This window comes from Sapajus apella, unplaced genomic scaffold (assembly GCF_009761245.1).
Source record: "Sapajus apella isolate SASKATOON/1434 unplaced genomic scaffold, GSC_monkey_1.0 scaffold11, whole genome shotgun sequence".
In the NCBI taxonomy this organism is placed as follows: Eukaryota; Metazoa; Chordata; class Mammalia; order Primates; family Cebidae; genus Sapajus; species Sapajus apella.
The window spans coordinates 10,241,061-10,261,401 of NW_022436951.1; the positions used below are offsets into that span (position 1 = coordinate 10,241,061).

The following is a 20,341-nucleotide window of genomic DNA, read 5'->3' on the forward strand; positions in this document are numbered from 1 at the left end:
ATATAGCAAATTGTGTTTCTAGATATTGGAAATGGCCTATACATCGTGTCAGCTCTGTGTTAAAAATGCTTGTTGGCCGGGTGCAGTGGCTCATGCCTGTAATCCCAGCACTTTGGGAGGCTGAGGCAGGTGAATTACCTGAGGTCGGGAGTTCAAGACCAGCCTGACCAACACAGCGAAACCCCATCTCTACTAAAAATACAAAAATTAGCTGGGCATGGGGGCACATGCTTGTAATCCCAGCTACTCGGGAGGTTGAGGCAGGAGAATTGCTTGAACCTGGGAAGCGTAGGTTGCAGTAAGCCGGTATCATGCCATTGCATTCCAGCCCGGGCAACAAGAGCAAAACTCTGTCTCAAAAAAAAAAAAAAAAAAAAAAACAAACAAAAAAAAAAAAAAACCTGTCTTTGTGAACGAAAACCTTACGTGCTACGTCTCTCACCTTTCCCTTTTTATGTTGGTGGCAGGGAATGAAACCCAGCAATCTGTGAACCTGCTGATTGGAATTTGCGCCCTGATCACATTCTGAGGCTGCTTAAGGAGGGATTTTCCTGAGAGCCTCGTGACTTTGTCACTTACCGTGATTGATTTTGGCTCCACATCTGTCCCTCCTGCCACACTGAATCCCAGACCTGAGCCTTCTTTTTTATTCAAGACTATGAAGCAAACATCTTCTTTATTCTAGTGAAAACAAACAAAAATTATCCTTTGAGCTGGAGCTGCATAAAATTAATGAGAGAAACAAAAACATATGTCCTTGTGCCAAAAGTAAGGAAGCTCTGATGTAAATCCTCTTGGAAGCAGTTTTCACGGTGGACACTCAAGACTCTTCGGCTCTCAGCCAGGTGTGGTGGCTGATGCCTGTAATCCCAACACTCTGGGAAGCCAAGGTGGGCAGATCTCTTGAGCCCAGGAGTTGGAGACCAACCTGGGGAATGTGGCAAAACCCTGTCTCTATCAAAAATACAAAAATTCCAGGTGTGGTGGTGCACACCTGTAGTCCCAGCTACTCAGGAGGCTGAGGTGGGATGATCACCTGAGCCTGGGAGGTCACAGCTGCAGTGAGCCATGATCACGCCACTGCACTTCAGCCTGGGCAACAGAGTGAGTGAAACCTTGTCTCAAAAAAAAAAAAAAAAAGGTTCTTCAGCCCTCACAGCCCTGTCTTGCCCATCATGCAGCATCCCGTCTAGATGGTACTTAAATGGCAAATTCTGAGGGCCCACCTTGTAGCTGTAGAGCAGTGGGGAAGGTAGACAGGAACCAGGATGGGGGCAGGGGACAACTGAGAATTCCCGAGTCTTCAAGCCATTTGAGGCACTAGACTCTGTCTTCCCAAATATGATCATAGCACAGAATTTGATCATGATGGGAATCCTTTATTTTTTACTCTACAATTCTTTACGTCTACAATTTAGCAAAGCCAGTCCCAGCAACAGCAGAAAGATAAGCGTCAGTGCAAAAAGGCAGGATGAGAGCACATGGAGGCCATGTTTTCTACATCGCCCTCCCCATGTTCAGGTCATTGGATTTCAGGTGCAATTAATTAACTGACATCATAAACTAGAAAGTAGAGCTGGGTGCAGTGGCTCACACCTGTAATCCCAGCACTTTGAGACGCAGGGGTGGTTAGGAGTTGGAGACCAACACCGGAGGTCAGGAGTTGGAGACCAGCCTGGCCAAGGTGGCAAAACCCTGTCTCTACTAAAAAATGCAAAAATTAGCTGGGCATGGTAGTCGGCGCCTGTAATACCAGCTACCGGGGAGGCGGAGGCAGGAGAATCACTGCACTCTAGCCTGGGTGACAGAGTAAGACTCTGTCTCAAAAAAAAAAAGAAAAAGAAAAAGAAAAAAGGTTAAAACTAATTGTCAACCCATATTGAGATTAGAATTTTCTGTTGCCCAGGCTAGAGTCCAGTGGCGTGATCTCGACTCAGTGCAACCTCCGCCTCCCAGGTTCAAGTGATTCTCCTGCCTCAGCCTCCACAGTAGCTAGGATTACAGGCACCCGCCATCACGCCTGGCCAATTTTCGTATTGTTTTAATAGAGATGGGATTTCACCATGTTGGCCAAGCTGGTCTCCAACTCCTGACCTCAGGTGATCCCCCTACCTTGACCTCTCAAAGTGCTGGGATTACAGGCGTGAGCCACCACACCTGGCTAGAATATTCTTAATAGTGCCCTAGGGTTAAGTAATAAAGACTGTCTAATGTTTCAAGCGTCAATCAAACAATATCTTGGAATAAAGGGTTTTCAAATAAAAAATTAACTGGGCTAATTGTTCTGAATTTTGACTTCCATTCACCCACACCCTAGATATGATTTGGTAACATTATAAAGATCTGCACTGCTGGTGTCACATGAAGTGATCTATAATCCATCACTTCCAGGAATCCGTAAACCAGCAATAGAAAAAAAATCAGTAATAATTCTTAAGCATTGATTTGATGAGAGAAAATGAAAATGTTGACAGAGAAACCACTTCTGTAACGTGCTGGCGAGGGACACAAGGTTAAACAGCATTTACTCCCAGTAGTATGTGACAGGGACTAATTCTAAACATTTTATACCTCTCTAAAGAAGTTCATTCAGGCCAGGCATGGGGGAATCACACCTGTAATCCATGTACTTTGGGAAACTGAGGCAGGTGGATCACTTCAGCCTCAGGAGCTTGAGACCCGTCTGGCCAACATGGTGAAACCCCATCTCTACTAAAAATACAAAAATTAGCTGGGCATGGTGGCGGGCACCTGTAATCCCAGCTACTTGGGAGGCTGAGGTCTGAGAATTGCTGGAACCTGGCAGGCTGAGGTTGCTGTGAGTGGAGATCACGCCACTGCACTCCAGCCTGGGTGATGGAGTGAGACTGTGTCTTTAAAAAACCCCAAAGTTCATTCAAACCAAAACCTAGAATGACCTGCAGAAAACTTTTGGGGGAGTTGGGAGGTTGACTTCAGGGGCACCTTCAACCATGTATGTGCTCACACATGGATGGACAGGGAGAAAGATGCTAAGCTTTCCAAACAAAAATGGGAATACGGGGCCCAGTACATGGTCTTTGTCCAGCTTCTGGGAGGTAACGCTGATGCTGAAAATAGAAACACTTCTCAGATTATTATTTTTGAGACAATCTCGCACTGTCGCCCAGGCAGGAGTACAATGGCACGATGCTGGCCCACTGCAACCTCCACCTCCCAGGTTCACATGATTCTCCTGCCTCAGCCTCCCGAGTAGTTGGAATTACAGGCGCACACCACCACACCCAGATAATTTTTTGTATTTTTAGTAGAGACAGTGTTTCACCATGTTGGCCAGCCTCTTGAACTCCTGACCTCATGAGTGGCCCGCCTTGGCCTTCCAAAGTGCTGGGATTACAGTCGTGAGCCACCACACCCAGCCCACTTCTCAGATATTAAATGTCTTACTGGAGCAAAGAGACAATATTTGAAAATGAGGCCCTCCTGCATTCCAGGACAAGTTAAATCACAAAATTTTCAATGTATTCACATTTTTTGCAGCAGTATTTAAAGATATAGATATGCTAGAAGCTGATCATCAGGCCAAATTTTGCCTCTGAGAGCCTCAGTGCAGTCTCAGGGCGGCCAGATCAACTATCAGGAGCTCTCCAAGGCTTGGGTGAGTTGAAGGCAGGAGATCAGGGTTTGTTTTCAGCCTCTAATCTCTCACAGCACTGCCAAGGCCACAGAAAATAGTTTTGTGCAGTTCTATTCTTAGTACCTGCAAACCATACTCCTTGGGAAAAGCAAGGCAGGAAGCTTCTAGACTGAAGATGGCAGAGGAAGCCTTGCTCACTGCTCCTCTGAAGACAGTGAGCAAATAAGAAAGGGAAAAGAATGCTGGGTTCTGATGAAAGTAGGAATGATCTTCACACCAAACCACATCCCCTGCCTCGTGGCGAACGTGAGGAGGGAGGTGAGGGAGGCCCCAGAATGTGCCCCCAAGGGCACGCTCGGCATGCCATCCACAGTGCCTTGAGGTCCCTGAAGATGTACATCTTGCTCGTGGTTGGTTGGACAGTCTGGTCTTCTCCTGTGACATTTCATTTCACACTGTAAAATTTCTGGAGCAAAGGGGGCCTGGCAAAGTGTGACCCCACCTGTGCCCCGCTGACTGGTGGTCTCAGAGTGAGACTTTCACATGTGAAACCCCTTCCTTATCGTAATAACAAGTGGGAGGTGGAAGGGAGACAAGGGGCTATCCTCTTTTACTGAAATCGAAAGTGCTTAGCATCTCAAGGCGTTTTGTTTTTATTCTAGAGAGAGGGTCTTGCTCTGTCACCCTGGCTGGAGTGCGGTGGCGCGATCATAGCTCACTGAGCCTCAAACTACTGGGCCCAGGTGATTCTCCTGCTTCAGACTCCCACGAAGCTAGGACTAAAGGCATATGCCACCGAACCTGGCTAAATTTTTAATCTTTGTTGTTGTTGTTGACACAGGGGTCTCACTGTGTTGACGAGGCTGGTCTCAAACTCCTGGCCTCAAATGATCCTCCTGTCAAGGCATTTTTTTAACTGCACAGACCCAAACCAGCGGCTGAGAATCAGAAGGAAGTGGAAGCTGAAGGGAATGGTCTCCTTTATTCCAACCTCTCTCCTTACCTCCCAGCCAATTCCTTACTAGGTGTCAAGGCTGGTCATTGGCTGAGAAACCACACAGCCCCTCTGGGTAATATCTGAATTTATGGAACAGCATTCTTAGATGACTTAGTGACCCAGGTATACTACCATTAAAGAAACATTTTTCATATTTATTTCTCTAAATAGAAAATATTCATTTATTAAGGTTCAAATCTCTATATAGAGCCCGAGAAATTAATCTTCAGATTAGTATCTTAGACGTGAACCTGTGGTTTCTTCTGTCAGTGTTTACTGTCATAACTGATTTACTGAAAGATTTTATTTATAATTCCTTGTACTCCAGGGTTCAGATGCTCTTCTACAGGTGACCTTTGAACAATATGGGCTCAAACTGCACAGGTCCACTCACACTGGGGGTTTCTTCTGCCTCTGTCATCCTTGAGACAGCAAGACCAACCCTCCCCCCTTCTCAGCCTACTCAATGTGAAGATGAGGATGAAGCCCTTTATCACGAGCTGTTTCCACTTAATAAATAGTAAATATACTCTCTTATTTTTTTCAATTAAAAATCATACTCTCTTAATTGAAAAAAAAAATCACTCCTGGCTAACTTTTTAAATTTAATCTTTTTCTGTGTGTGTGCAGTTCTTTTTTCAATTAAAAAAAAAATAAAATAACCTAACTGTGAACATATATTAGTGAAGGAAGCCTGCCGCCCAGGCTGAAGTGCAGTGGTGCAATCTCAGATCACAGCAACCTCCGCCTCCCAAGTTCAAGCAATCCTCTTGCCTTAGCCTCCTGAGTAGCTGGGAGTACAGGCATGTACCTGTAGTACCTACTACCCACCACCATGCCCAGCTAATTTTTGTATTTTTAGTAAAGACAGGGTTTCACCATCTTGGCCAGGCTGGTTTTGAACTCCTGACCTCAAGTGATCTGCCCACCTCAGCCTCCCAAAGAGATCACAGGTGTGAGCCACTGCACCTGGCCTCTTAGGATTTTCTTAATAACATTCTATTATCTCTAACTTACGTTGTTGTAAGAAGTCAGTATATGATATACTGACAGTATATATGATATGATACGATATATATGATATACTGACAGTATATGATATGTTAATTGACTGTTTATGTTATCAGTAAGGCTTCCAGTCAACAGTAGGTTGTTAGTAGTTAAGTTCTATAGGGAGTTAAAACTTATACGCAGATTTTCGACTGCAAGGTCAGTGCCCCTACCTTCATGTTATTTCAGGAAAAGGGCAGGACTACAGCAATGTAACTCTTCTCTCACCAGCAGGGGGCTCCCTTGACTAGTTTACATCCACAATTAGGTGGACAGAGGTACTTGAGGTCATTCTGCAATACTTCCGAGATGCCTAGCTCTGCTTTGAGGACTCTCTGCGAACAAACCCCAAACGTAGGAGTTGGGAGAATGGTAACTAGTTGCTACTGGGGGATTAAAACAGCAGTGACACCCATCTGGCACCTGGACATCCATGGTAAAGTCTAGCTTCTGAAGCTGGCTAGTGGCATGTGAGGCCCAAGTCAGACTGAGCTGTGAAACTCGCAACCCAAAGCAGTCTTCCTTCTCCAGGACTTGGGGTGGGGGACATACACCTGGGCACTCACGTGGCCGCAGTTCATGTTCCAGAGCTTTCTGTGTTTCACTCACCTCTGATTGTGCTTTCGCTTCCTGAATGAGAGTTAGGATGGTAGACTTCGACCCCACTGACGATAAAACAGTCTGTAATCTTTGCTGGTCCCCCGCAGAGACCAGAAGTTGATCCAAACTAAATAACATAAACATATTTAAAGAACACTAAAGAAAAAAGCAATTTCTTCATTTTATAAGGATGCATTTAAAATGATCTCCATTCTACTATATTGCAGGTATTTTCTGATCATCATACTCTCTTTTGGTCACAACTTCCAAACTAATGGAAGAATAAATCCTGAGTGCTGAACCGGAATGTCATTCACTGCCAATGGGAAGGGGAATTGCTATGAATTCAGAGATCCCCAAAGAAGTTGTGGGACCCATGCCAGAGCTTAATTGGACACTTCTGACATATTTAAAAATATTCAATACATAGGTTCAAGTGAATTTTTAAATTTCTATTGTTTTTGAGATGGAGTCCAGCTCTGTTGCCCAGGTTGGAGTGCAGTGGTGCAATCTCAGCTCACTGCAACCTTCATCTTGCGGTTTCAAGCGATTCTCCTGCCTCAGCCTCCTGAGTAGCTGGGATAACAGGCACCTGCCACCACGTCCAGCCAATTTTTGTATTTTCAGTAGAGACAGGGTCTCACCATGTTGGCCAGGCTGGTTTTGAACTCCTCACCTCAAGTGATCTGCCCACCTCAGCCTCCCAAACTGCTGGGATTACAGGTGTGAGTCACCATGCCTGGCCTCAAGTGAAATATTTAAAAATATGTTAGAAATTCTCCATTTTAACTCCAGCCACCTGCAAAGGCCCAAAGTCCCCCCTGCGCTGCACTCTCTCTTCCCCCCACACCCCTCTTATGTTGCTTTTGCTTAAGTGCCGTGTCCTTTAGCAGCCTCTCCGCAGAGCAACTCTTTGGTAAACACATTTCCCTGCAAACCAAGGGGCTAAAATGCAATGTGGGATCCCGGATCCTGGAACAGAAAAAGGATATTAGCAGAATTTATTCAGCAAAATCTGAAGGAAAAAGTCTGTAGTTTAGCGAATGGTATTATTCTGTTAAAGTAAGAAATTAACATTAATTTCTAACTTTTGACCCACGGACTGTGGTATGAGAGATGTGAACATCAGGAAGAGTGGGTAAGAAGTAAGTGGGAACTCTGCATTATCTCTGTAACTTTTCTATAAATATGAAACGATTCCAAAACAAAACAAGTTTATCTGAGATAAAAGTTGGGAGCAGATACTTACTTAACTGACCAGCTTTTCCTAAAAGGCAGATCCTGAGCAATTTCGCCCACATCACTGGCTGAACTGGGTGTCTCAGAAGCACTGGTTTTAGGGCCACTTCCTCCTGGACAGGCCCTGTTCCCGCCCTTCTCGGGACCCGAAATGCCTCCAGCAGGGGAGCTTGGTGACCTCCTGGGGGTGATCTCCAGCTCGGTTTTGAAGAGCACGGTGTTTGGGCCCGCCGAGTAATCCTCGCTGCAGAGCTTGTCAAGGTCAGGCATGCTCAAGGCTCTCAGCTCCTGGAGCTTGGAGCGGGACACGGGCGAGGGCTGCACGTGACGCACCGAGGACTTGTTCCTCTTAACGGGAGAGGCTGGGGTCATCACTGGGGTGGGGATTCCCAAAGAACCAAGTGATTTCTTAAGGTCCGAATCAGAGCCCTTGGTACTGGTCTCTGGAGGGTTCTGCCGGGAGATGGTCAGTGTCATGCTCGAGGGAGACTTGGCCATCTGGGGGAGGAGGACACCAGCTTCACTTTGGCTTTCGCTGCAGGAACTCAAGCTGCGTCTCAACAACCTCACAGCGGCATCACCTGGGTGGCCTGGGCTCCCTGAAACAATGCTGCCGGAAGACCGCCTCCCGATGGGAGGCTTGGAGCTCACTGACAAAAACGGGGAAGCCCCAGACTTGGCTACCGGCCGGTCAGCATTGGCCAGGTTCTCGAAAGACTTGATCCGCTGCTTCACAGAGAAAAATGAGGTAGATTCGTGGGGCCAGTTCTGCTCATAGCAGTAGTGTCTTCTGGTGACTTTGATTTTGTCTGTGACTAGGCGGCTCGTCTCCTGGACTGAAATGAGATCCCCTTCATCTGTGGCTGGAAGATTCCTCAATGATTCCACCAGCGGCTTGACACTATATATGCCCTGTCCGGTAGCCAGGCCAGGAGGACCCGCCCTGGATGCCTTTGCCTCGGTGACATTACTGCTTGTCACAGGGACCTGGCTGTCCCGAGGAGAGCGACCCAGGCTGTATGGGGAGTGAGCCTCCCGCCCAAAATGGCTTGAGAACTGGGCTGGCATGGAGTAGGTCCGGGTCGCTGGCCTTGGGGTGAAATAGGGATGGTCCTTCCCCGAGGGACCCCCTGGAGTGCCGTTTCTGGGCACCCCTAGGGAGTCTGACATCAGACTTGACTTTCCCTGTGAGGAATCTGCCTTTCTAACGGGCAGTTGAGGGGAGGAGGAGGAGGACGCCAGCTTGGCCATGCTAAATGATCCTGGCATTTCCTGCTCCACCTGGGAGGCATGAGACGGGACTGAGGACAGATGACTTGTGGACGATTCCACGATCGGGTGACACAGGCTGATTTCACTCTTCTCCTGACAGTTGCCCTGGGCCGAGGACCCTCCCCATCTGTCACTTTCACCTGGCTTGTTTCCACATGCAGTCCTTGGCACCGCTTCAGCAGAAATCTCCACAATTCTCAGCTGGTTTGTTATTTCGAGGCGATCTCTGGCCATGATGCTGCCTCCTTTTTCGCCTGTCAGCCTGGGTTGGGCTATGCCTGCCGCCGAATCTACATGGCTGGTCAGGCACTGCTCGCTCTGTCTGTTCCCTACCACGGACACACTGTTCCTGGATGCCGCAGGACTCGCCCGCCCAGAGTCAGCCCGGGGCACCTTGCCGTCCGCTCCACACTTAGGAGACTTAGGGGGGGCTGGGCTACCTCTGTCAGGCTCGGAGAGGACAGCCACGTGGAACCTGCTCCACGTGCCTTGCTCCGGAAGAGACTTGGGGAAGGTCAGGGGCGAGACGAATGTCCTGATGCTCGTGTCAGACACCGAGGGCTTCAGTGGCCCGGAGGTGGCAAGAGGTGGCTTGGTCTCCAGTACACCCTGGGGGGGTCTGGCAGGGGCTGTGGGGTTTCTGTCGGGCTCCTCGCACTCCGCTACGTGGAGCCGCTGTGATACCACCTTAGAGAGTGTTTTGTGGGAGGTCTGGGGTGAGATCAAGGGTTTCCTGTGGTCCAACCCCCCGGCCTTCACGGCATTTGCACCAGGAACCTCGTAGCTGACTTTGGCCTTGCCCTTGAGGCTGAGCCTCTTCAGCTTTGGACCACACTTTGGCTTCTGACCATTAGTCAGAATCATTTCCGCTGGACTCTTCTTAGACGGGTCCTTATTTTCCAGATTTGTTTTGGGCGGCGGAGGGCTATGGGGCATAGCAACACCCTTTTTTTTTTGGCTTGAACTTGCCATCTGAATCTTGGAGTGGGGACTTCCGGCAGGCATCAGGGAGTGCTCCTTCTCGGTTTTGCTCTGCAAATGGGTGCCTTGGTTATGCTTGTTTATTTCTTTAAACCAGGCCATGATGGGCCTCCTGGTGATCACTTTTGGTTTCTGTAGCAAGTCATCCAGGTCTTGACTTTCAGAGATGTGTAGGTTTTCCAATACAGATTCTCCATTCTTAGGGACGTCCACACTTAAGGACAGATTTGCAGCCACAGTAAGGTTTGTTTCGTATTTATTCAGCGTTTGGTCATCTAGCAGGTCATGTTCCAAACCATTTACCATGTGAGGGGAGCGAAGAATGATGGGTGGGCTGTGAAAATGCCTAGCCACTTTAGAAGTCTGACTCTTTTCCATGGCTGAGCTAGCGCTGGTGACTTCCGTAGTTTCTTCTGCACACAAGGGCCTGTGGTTCTGGGAAGTGCTTAAGTCCGCTTGAGTTTCAGGCTCCTGAGAGCTCATATCCAAGAGTGAAGACGGCTGGGAAGAGTTTGGGCCTGGACTGCATGAGTCTGGCAGGCCAGCGGCCTTCTCACGGGGACCAGCCACTGACCCGCTCAGAGTGCCATATTTTAATGGCAGAACATTGGCCGGGGCAGGACAGATGGCAGCCTGGCTGGGAAGATGAGCAGGACTTGAGGGTGGATCGGGGCAGCCATTTGTGGAACAAATTTCAATCTGCTCCTCCTCTGACTCCAAAGGATCTTCCTTGTGCAAAGACCCCTGGGAACGAGGAGGGGACCAGCTGTCCCTGGTGGAGGCTCGTGGGGGTTCAGTGAGTGACTCAGGTTCAGAAGACGAATCCTCAGCATCGCCATACATGGATGACAGAGATGGCTCCGTGCTGTCGCCCAGGCCTGATAGGGAGGTGCTGTCTTCATGAAAACTGCTAAAATTTCTAGAGTAGTTGCTCAGGAAGTTTTTGTTCACAGTAAAATGTTTGTCAGGATTAATGGAATCTAAAACCGAAGGCTGGGAGGTCCACTGTGGGTGAGGGGGAGCACCAGCAGCCCAGGTCCTCCTCGGGGAGGAGGTCTGACCCCCCGGGACTGGTTCAGCACGGCGGGAGCTCCCACCTCCAGCCCTGGCTGGCGGGTGGCCTTGAGCGCTGCCCTCCTGACAGCTACTGTCCCCCATCTGGGAAGACGGAGACTTCACTGCAGAAGCATCCAGCTCCTTAATGAAGCTGTCAATGTCCGTCACAGGGCTCTCTCTACTCCCCGATGGGCAGCAGTGCCCTGCGACACTGCCACATGCTTCTTTGGTGTTGTCAGTGGATGGCAGCAGGGAGAGGCTGGCCTGAGGTGCCCTTGAGGACACAGAATCTGTTCCCTCCAACAGGGAAGGCTCCCAGGAGCTCTCAGGTGTGTGGGTTCCTGTCATTTCCAAAGCCTTGCTGTGGTTCCCTGGAGCTCCTTGTCTCTGCTCCTGGGATGCGAGGCAGTCTCGTGGCAGGACAGCACCAGCTGGTGTCGCTCCGTCTGCCCCGGGCCCCGCTCCCCTCAGGGCAGCCACCCTCATGATATTGAGAGGTGTGCTGGCTTCTGATGCTGATCGGGTCTTACTGCAGTCGGTGGGAGCTGCTGCCTTCTCCCCCTGGGAGTGGCTGCCCTCATGGGGGAGCCTGACTGGAGACCTGGCCTTGCGCTCGGAGACCCTGGGCAATGCAGGCTGGCTGGGGGTCTCGGGCCGACTGACTCGCCCTGTGTCTACAGAGGTCTTGCCGGGGTCAGGATGAGTGGCCCCCTTCTTCCCTGGGGAAGGGATGAGGTCTGAGCTGCTGTCCAGTCCTGTGTAGAGAATGTAAACAGAAGGTTCACAAGAGACGTTGTAGAGGAGATAAAAGGGAAAATATGAGAAAGCAGCCTCTCAATTGTTAAAAACTGGAAACTATCTCAAATATTTTCTTCTTTTTCAGAAAGCCAGGCAGGGGGTGGCTCACGCCTGTAATCCCAGCACTTTGGGAGGCTGAGGTGGGCAGCACTCGAGGTCAGGAGTTTGAAACCAGCCTGGCCAACATGGTGAAATCTTGCCTCCACAAAAAAAAAAAAAGGTAAAATAATACATCGCAAAAAAATTAGCCAGGTATGGTGGTATGGTGGTGGATGCCTATAATCCCAGCTACTTAGGAGGCTGAGGCAGGGGAATCGCTTGAACCCAGGAGGTGGAGCTTGCAGTGAGCCAAGATCGCCCCATTGCACTCCAGCCTGGGCAGAAAGAGAGAAACCCTGTCTCAAAAAGAAAAAAATACTAAAATAAAGGCATTCTGTAGCCTGAATGGAGGCCCTTCTTGTCTTTCTCGTTTTGTCTCTAAAATCATGGAGTACTCACATCTAACAAAAAACACCCCGCTTTAGATGCTGTAAGAGAAGTCAGACTAGCCAGCAGAAGAAACGTTTGCATCTGCCCATTTTTCTCTCTTTTGGTTATTTCTATGACGGCAGACACCAGATATCCCTCGCTTGGTCTCTCTACACCATTCAGCCTCTGATGGCAAAGCCACAGACGTGAGCTGCTGTTCTAGCTGGTTCCCTACCCTTCTGTACCGATGCCGCAGGGCCCTCATGGCTCTCTCTATGGCCAATCGTGTGTGGGTCTGGCTCACACTGGGGGATGTGAATGATGTACCTCACTGTAAAACAGTCTTAAGTGCTGAACTCAAGAGGCTTCCTTTTTAGTGCAGGGATGAGGCTAACTGGGGAAAACACACAGAACACAAAAGCCAGGATGCAGGTCTACATGGAGCTTTGGCTGTCTTGATGAATTCAGAGGAGTGGGAGAAGCCAGATTACCCTGAGAAGCCTTCACAGAGGAGGTGGGTGCTTGAGTGGGGTTGACAAGGGGAGTTCGGCCAGAGAGTGAGGAGGAGGAAGGTGAGGAAGACTCCATCTCAAAAAAATAAATAAATAAATAAAAGCAACAGAATGAAAAGCAGAGAGGCAAGAAAGACCATGAAATCTTGGAGGTGGGGGCTGGGCGCGGTGGCTCACGCCTGTAATCCCAGCGCTTTGGGAGGCCGACGCGGGTGGATCATGAGGTCAAGAGATCGAGACCATCCTGGTCAACATGGTGAAACCCCGTCTCTACTAAAAATACAAAAAATTAGCTGGGCATGATGGCACGTGCCTGTAATCCCAGCTACTCAGGAGGCTGAGGCAGGAGAATTGCCTGAACCCAGGAGGCGGAGGTTGCGGTGAGCCGAGATCGCGCCATTGCACTCCAGCCTGGGTAACAAGAGCGAAACTCTGTCTCAAGAAAAAAAAAAAAAAAAAATCTTGGAGGTGGCAGGGCAAGGGTTGTGTGCCAGCAGACAGTGGGAAGTCATCTAAAAGGTGGGTTCCAAGAGCCACTCACTCCTGAAAGTGCCTTTTTGTAAGGCCCTGCATAGTTTTGGGCTAATCTTCCACCTCAGACACACAGCATCTCCAAGAGGGAAAAAAATCTGGCATCAAAAAGAACAAAGCTATTTTCTTAGGAACGATGGGTCTGAGGTTGGATTGAAAAATGAAGTTCCATGAAAGCTCGTGGTTTGAGAAGTCAAACCCACTCTACCCCAAATATTATGTTCCTTTCACATCTCTCACATTAAATCATCTTATCTGATTTTTTTTTTTTACCTCCCGAAGTTGCTATGTGAATAATTAAAAACTAATTATTAGGACTCAGCACTGTGCTAAGAGATTTTCCAATAATTAAGGAACTACCACTGTGCTGAGTTTTGCATACGTTTAATTTTCCTCCTGACATTGAGGTATGTCCTGTGACCATCTGCATCAGAAGGATGAGGACACAGGAACAGCATGGTTAAGCAGTGTGTCTGAGGTCACAGAGTTCACAGGTGGCAGGGCCAGCGGTTGCCCCAGGAAGCCTGTTCCACAGTGAATGCTTCTGCCTAAACCCTGACTTTCTGGCCTCTGCGTGGAGAGCCCTTGGCCATAACAAGGTTGGATCATCGAGACACCCCCATCCCCATGGAGACTGTACCTGCTTTCCAGCCCCCTGCAGAAGGCCAGGGGCCTGCCAAGACTCAAACCCACGTGCTCTTTTCCTTCTCTGCTCAATCTTTTTTGAACTCCCCCTTAAGCATAATGGTCCTCCTTCTGCTGATACCAAATATGAGTGGTGGCAGGGGACTGGGGGCAGTAGCAATGACACAAAAGGAGGGAATTTAAAGTCTGTTTTTAAATTTCGTATTCAGGCCGGGGGCGGTGGCTCATGCCTGTAATCAGCTGGGGCAGGCGGATCACTTGAGGTCAGGAGTTCGAAACCGGCCTGGCCAACATGATGAAATCCCATCTCTACTAAAAACACAAAAATTAGCCTGGTGTGATGGTGCACGCCTGTAATCCCAGCCGCTTGGGAGGCCGAGGCATGAGAATCGCCTCAACCTGGGAGGCAGAGGTTGTAGTGAGCTGAGATCGAGCCACTGCACTCCGGCCTGGTGACAGAGGGAGACTCCATCTTAAAAATAAATAAACAAATAAATAAAATTCCTATTTGTTCACTGAATAAACCTGAACAGGCAATTCATGTTAGCAATTGGACTTTATTGCAAAGTCTGTAACTTAAAACGCCTTTATTTAAGGGAGATGAGGTCACACTGAGGCAGCCTTTGGTTGTCACCTTTCAAAACCACCTTTCCTCTGGAAACACCTTCAAAATGCCCAGTCATAGGAGGTAAGTTGACTCCGTTATGGCACATCTGTGGGCTGGAAGGCCCAGCAGCCTCTCCACATGATGCTGGGTGTGGAAGGGCCTGCAGGATTGCTGTGTGGTTTCCTAGAGCAGGCTACAGGTGTGCTGACACCATCATTGTCAATGCAAGGGACAGTCTGCTAGGGCAGGCACACGGGCTGAGCAGCAGTCTCGCTGACCCCAGCAGGCTGCTCAAATATTATTTTCTGTGGATGTATGAGTTTAAAAAGGTTGTTAGGTACTTACTGGTGACTACCAACCACAGTCTTTTTTTTTTTTTTTTTGGCAAAAAGATTTAAAAAACCACAGGACTGATGTACTTATTCTATACACTCATATACACGCAAGACTCAAATAATACAGGCCAAAATGTTAATAGAGGTTTTCTCTTGGGCTTAGGTGATTTTTATGCCATCTTTCAAAACTTTGCTCTCACTTACAGTTTCTTACATTTCTAGAATAAACGTGTATCCCTTTCATAACAGAGTGAAACATTTAGTGACAAACAAGGGCCCTGGATTCCCCACACTGCTTCAGTCTCTCACAACAGCTTTGACAGCTTTTCCAACAGCTCCCACCTCCTCTCGTCCTGGTTTCCAAGAGCCACCCTTTAACAGACAGAGTCAGTTGCTGCCAGGAAGCTGAACAGGCTGTAAAAATCAGACCTCACAGTCAACACGTCTTGGTCGGCCATTTGTTCCTGTGTAAACAGCAAGTCGATTTGTATTCCTTTCTAAAACTTTCTTAGGAAAATCATGTGTGTAGGTATACACACACACACACATATATATACACACACACACACATCTTACTGAATGCGTATTATAAACTAGGAAAATATAGACATGCATATGTGTTTCTCTAAGGAAAATCACATACACACATAATATAAGTTATTCAACATATTAGGTAGTGAATTGTCTTCCAAATACTACACATGAAAATGTCACTGATTCTTCCTCAACAACCCCATGAGGTGAGTAACTTAGGACAACAGTGACAAATCCAAGGTCCCTTCCCTGGTCAGATGTTGGAGCTCAGATCTGAGCCCCGGCAGCCTGTGTGTGCACCCGTGTGCTTAACCACCGTGTGGTGTATGGGTCATTTTGGAATATTAAAGAGGATTTTCCTTTTTTTTGTTGTTTTTTTTTTTTCAGCTTCCTCAGGTTGGATTTTTTTTCTTTAATGATAAGGTATTCTTTTTTTTTTATCACTTATGCATTTTTGGATATTTCAATTTAAAAAGATATGTTTTGCACTTTGGGAGGCCGAGGTGGGCAGATCACTTGAGGTCAGGAGTTCGGGACCAGCCTGGCAACAACAGCAAGACTCCACCTTAAAAAAAAAAAATGCACACACACACACACACACACACACACACACGAAGATTGGCCGGGCATGGTGGCAGGCGCCTGTAATCCCAGCTACTCAGGAGGCTGTGGCAGGAGAATCGCTTGAACACTGGAGGCAGAGGTTGCAGTGAGCTGAGATTGCGCCACTGCACTCCAGCCTCAGTGAAAGAGGAAGACTCTGTCTCAAGGGAAAAAAAAAAAGATATGTTTTGAAGAACATCCTTCTTACATATTGGAAAGTAGCTATTTCTAACAACATTGGAAGAAGAGCTGCTACCAGCACTCAAGTACTCAGCAGGACCAACTGGTCACAGACAGCCTTTTATTGGGATAGAGAGAGAAATATCTACCAAATAGTCTGTCTCCAAAAAGGAGACAGAAGCTGTAAACTCTTAAAGATCAGGTAATTGAATATTTCAGATACATCTCAAAAGCCCTAGAGGGCACCAGTGTGTCACTGTAACGCCATCAATTCTGATGACCCTTAAAGAATTAAATGGTAACTAATACATTATGTTTCAACATGCTAATTAAATACAGCTCATCTATTATTACCTGTTAAGTATAATCAATTCCTGGTCTAGCACTCCCTGGCTGCTGAGTGGGTGTAAGGGACACACAGTTGCACCTTTCTCAAGGCTCATTATCTGCGGGAAATCCAGAGAAGGCAAGGCAGAAAAGCACCCACCAGCACCCACTGGGGTCAGTACAGTCACAGAGGTGCACAAAGCTCCAGGGAGCACAGGCTGGGAGATGAAATTATCTCCACACTAACTAGAACACAAGAGAAACTTACATGCAGAAACCCACTTACTTAAGGTAGAAACCCACTTACTTAAGGTATAAACCCTCAGTATATATATATTTTTTAAGTTCTAAGACACACGTGCAGGATGCGCAGGTTTGTTGCATAGGTAAATGTGTGCCATGGTGGTTTGCTGTACCTATCAACCCATCACCTAGGTATTAAGCCTGGCATGCATTTGCTATTTATCCTGATGCTCTCCCTTCCCCCACTACCTCACTCCCAACAGGCTCCAGTGTGTGTTGTTCCTTTCCCTGTGGCCATGTGTTCTCATTGTTTAGCTTCCACTTATAAGTAAGAACATGCAGTGTTTGGTTTTCTGTTCCTCTGTTAGTTTGCTGAGGAGAATGGCTTCCAGCTCCATCCTTGTCCCTGCAAAGGACAGGATCTCATTTCTTTTTATGGCTGCATAGTATTCCATGGTGGGTATGTGCCATATTTTCTTTCTTTCTTTGAGACAGAGTCTCACTTTGGCACACAGGCTGGAATGCACTGGTGCAATCTCAGCTTACTGCAACCTCCGCCTCCCAGGTTCAATCGATTCTCCTGCCTCAGCCTCCTGAATAGCTGGGGCTACAGGTGCTCGCCACCACAACCAGCTAACTTTAGAGATGGGGTTTTACCATGTTGGCTAGGATATCTTGAGCTCCTGACCTCAGGTGATCCACCTGCCTCGGCCTTCCAAAGTGCTGGGATTACAGGCGTAAGCCACCACGCCTGGCACATGTACCACATTTTCTGTCATTGATGAACCTCGCAGTATTGACAAAACCTGGCCTACCTAGAATAAGAAATTCCTCAGAGGCAAGAAAGGAAAGAATTTTCTGCATGAGGTTGCAAACAGGAAACATTGGTCTTAGTGAACAAAAACCAACCCTGTGCTGTCCCTCTTCCATTCCAAAGCAAATCTGGATTCCAAGAAAACTCCCGGAGGCCCATTATGTAGAGCAAGCACTCTTCAAATGTATGAAGATGCTGGCCTCAAATGGAGCCTTACTTTGAAAGGTGACACTGAAGACTGCCTCAATGTAACTTCATCTCCCTCAAATAAAACCCTTTTTAATGCACTTTGCAGTAAAGTCAAATTGCTAACCAAAAAATACTTGTGTTTGTTCAGCAAGTGAACCTGAACCCGAAAGACAAATCAGAAACCACAGTACAGGTAACAGCCTCATCACTGACCGAGGAACAAAGAGCCTCGGATAGCAGAACAAAGACATCAGGGGCCTGTATTTTTTCTGTGAGCAACCATCCAGGTATGGGGTAGATATTCTGGGGTTTCACCTTTTTATTTTATAGGACAGCCCTATCAAGTGAGGCTATCTCGTTTCTCCGTAGCAACGTAGTTTGCTAACCAATCAGAAGGCAGGTGCTGTGACAGTAACCACCAGCTGACAGCTGCGGAGGACTGCCGGGACGCCCACAGAGCTCGACAAGTGGGACCACAGTCACCACCAGCCACTGAGAAAGTGTCCCCTAACCACAGAGTGCAAATTTAGAATAGAATTTTCCTTCTCTCTTTTTTTGAGTCTCACTCTGTCCCCCAAGCTGGACCAACCTCAGCCTTCCGGGTTCAGCCAATTCTCATGTCTCAACCTCCTGAGTAGCTAGGATTACAGGCACGTGCCACCACACCTGCTAATTTTTTTTATGTTTCATAGAGGCGAGGTTTCACTATTTTGGCCAAGCTGGTCTTGAACTCCTGACCTCAAGTGATATGCCCACTTTGGTATCCCAAAGTGCTGAGCTTACAGGCATGAGCCACCGTGCCCGACCAATTCAAAATTTCAATAAAGGTCTCCACTAACAAGGAAGCAAAGTCACTTAATTCCGCTTGATTTTAAGAAATCATGTTTTACAGCATTATTTTGCACAACTACTAGATGATGGGTAGTCAAATTTTATATCTCTCTACACACACACACACACATGCATGCATGCGCTTGCACACACACGCAGACGCACACGCGCACACACACGCACGCATACACACACACATTTTTTTTTCCTTAGAGATAGGGTCTAGATCTGTCACCCAGGCTGGAGTGTAGTGGCATAATCCTAGCTCACTGCAGTCTCAAACTCCTAGGTTCAGGCAACCATCCTGTCTTAGCCACCAATTACAGGCACATGCTACCACACCTAACTTCCTTTTTCTTTTTTGGAGATGGAATCTTGCTCTGTTGCCCAGGCTAGAGTGCAATGGTATGATTTTGGCTCACTGCAACCTCCACTTCCTGGGTTTGAGCGATTCTCCAGCTTCAGCCTCTCGAATAGCTTGAATTACAAGTGCATACCACCATACCTGGCTAATTTTTTTTGTATTTTTAGTAGAGACGGAGTTTCATCATGTTGGCCTGGCTGGTCTCAAACTCCTGACCTATTGATCCACCTGCCTCAGACTCCCAAAGTGCTGGGATGAGAGGCATTAGCCACTGCACCTGGCCAATTTGCTTTTTTGAGTAGGGATACGGTCTAACTACATTGCCCAGATTGGTCTTGAACTCCTGGCCTCAAGCAATCTTCTTGCCTTGGCCTTCCAAAGTGCTGGGATTACAGGCACGAGCCACTGTGCCTGGCCCCTCAATAAATACTGAGATGATTTCTGCCTTCATGATGTTACTTAATCTCTCATCAACACTTATGTGTAGTTTTTCACTTTTATTTCACTTGTCCTTGATGGAGGTTTTCGCTGCCATTTCTCAGTGCATTTGATTTCCATAAGCAGAGTGCTGAGATTATGATGGGTGGGAAATCCTTTTGATTCATCTTGCGTCTTGTTGGTGTCTCAAAAGGGTAGAAAGGGTCAACTGACTGAGAATGGATGTATTCAGCCCGGCATGAAAACTCTGAGTTGAATCAGGCACAATGATCTCGTGAAGGTGCTAAATGCAGGCAGTATTTCCATATTAATTTGCATAAAAGATTTTTCCCTGCAAAATGATCCATATATAATGCTTTTTTTTTTTTTTTTTTTTTTTTAAAATATTGAGTCTTGCTCTTTTTGCCCAGGCTGGAGTGCAATGGCACCATCTTGGCTCACTGCATCATTTGCCTCCCCGGTTCAAGCAAATCTCCTGCCTCAGCCGCCAAGTAGCTGGGATTACAGGCACCCACCACCACGCCCAGCTAATGTTTGTATTTTTAGTAGAGATGGGGTTTCACCATGTTGGCAAGCCTGGTCTCAAACTCCTGACCTCAAGTGATCCGCCCGCCTTGGCCTCCCAGAGTGCTGGGATTACAGGCATGAGCCACTGTGCCTGGCCTGTATAATGCTTTTATTAGGGTATTCCCGATCTATCTTTAAGTTTAACAAATGATAAAATAATCTTACCAGTCATGAGTTGTTGCCCCAGCTCTGGTGCAGCTTTGGGCAGGTTCTCTATGAGGTGGCTGGCATCTGGGTGGGACAGAGCACTGGCTAGTTCACAGTCGGTAGGGACATAAGCATCTCCAGTGGTCAGCTTTCCCAGAGATTCCTGGCACAATGACAACCACAAGCCAGTTGAAATAGATTTCAGGCTTTCCACATCGTACGACAAGATCATATAGAGAGAGCAGAGCTAGTTTGGGAAAAGTCAGAAGAGCCCTGGACTAGAAGCCAGCAGATCCAGACTGTGGGTTTAAGGTCTGCTAGGAATTGAATGGGCTCATCATTCTTCCCCAAGCCTCCATTTTTTCAACTCTAAAATGAGGAGGATAAAACATTCTCA

General features: G+C 47.6%; 1 protein-coding gene across 9 annotated transcripts in view; it reads right to left on the minus strand.

Annotated features, from left to right (window-relative positions):
• The window catches only part of PDZD2 (PDZ domain containing 2), a 466,872-nt gene that overhangs the window by 12,689 nt on the left and 433,842 nt on the right, over positions 1 to 20,341 (minus strand). For all 9 annotated transcript variants that reach the window (XM_032279027.1, XM_032279030.1, XM_032279029.1 and 6 more), the window contains 4 exons: positions 19,963 to 20,107; positions 7,513 to 11,566; positions 6,273 to 6,390; positions 580 to 681 (listed from right to left, as the gene is read on the minus strand). In XM_032279027.1, coding sequence (XP_032134918.1) covers positions 580 to 681; positions 6,273 to 6,390; positions 7,513 to 11,566; positions 19,963 to 20,107 — 4,419 coding nt within the window. The remainder of the gene's footprint in view (positions 1 to 579; positions 682 to 6,272; positions 6,391 to 7,512; positions 11,567 to 19,962; positions 20,108 to 20,341) is intronic.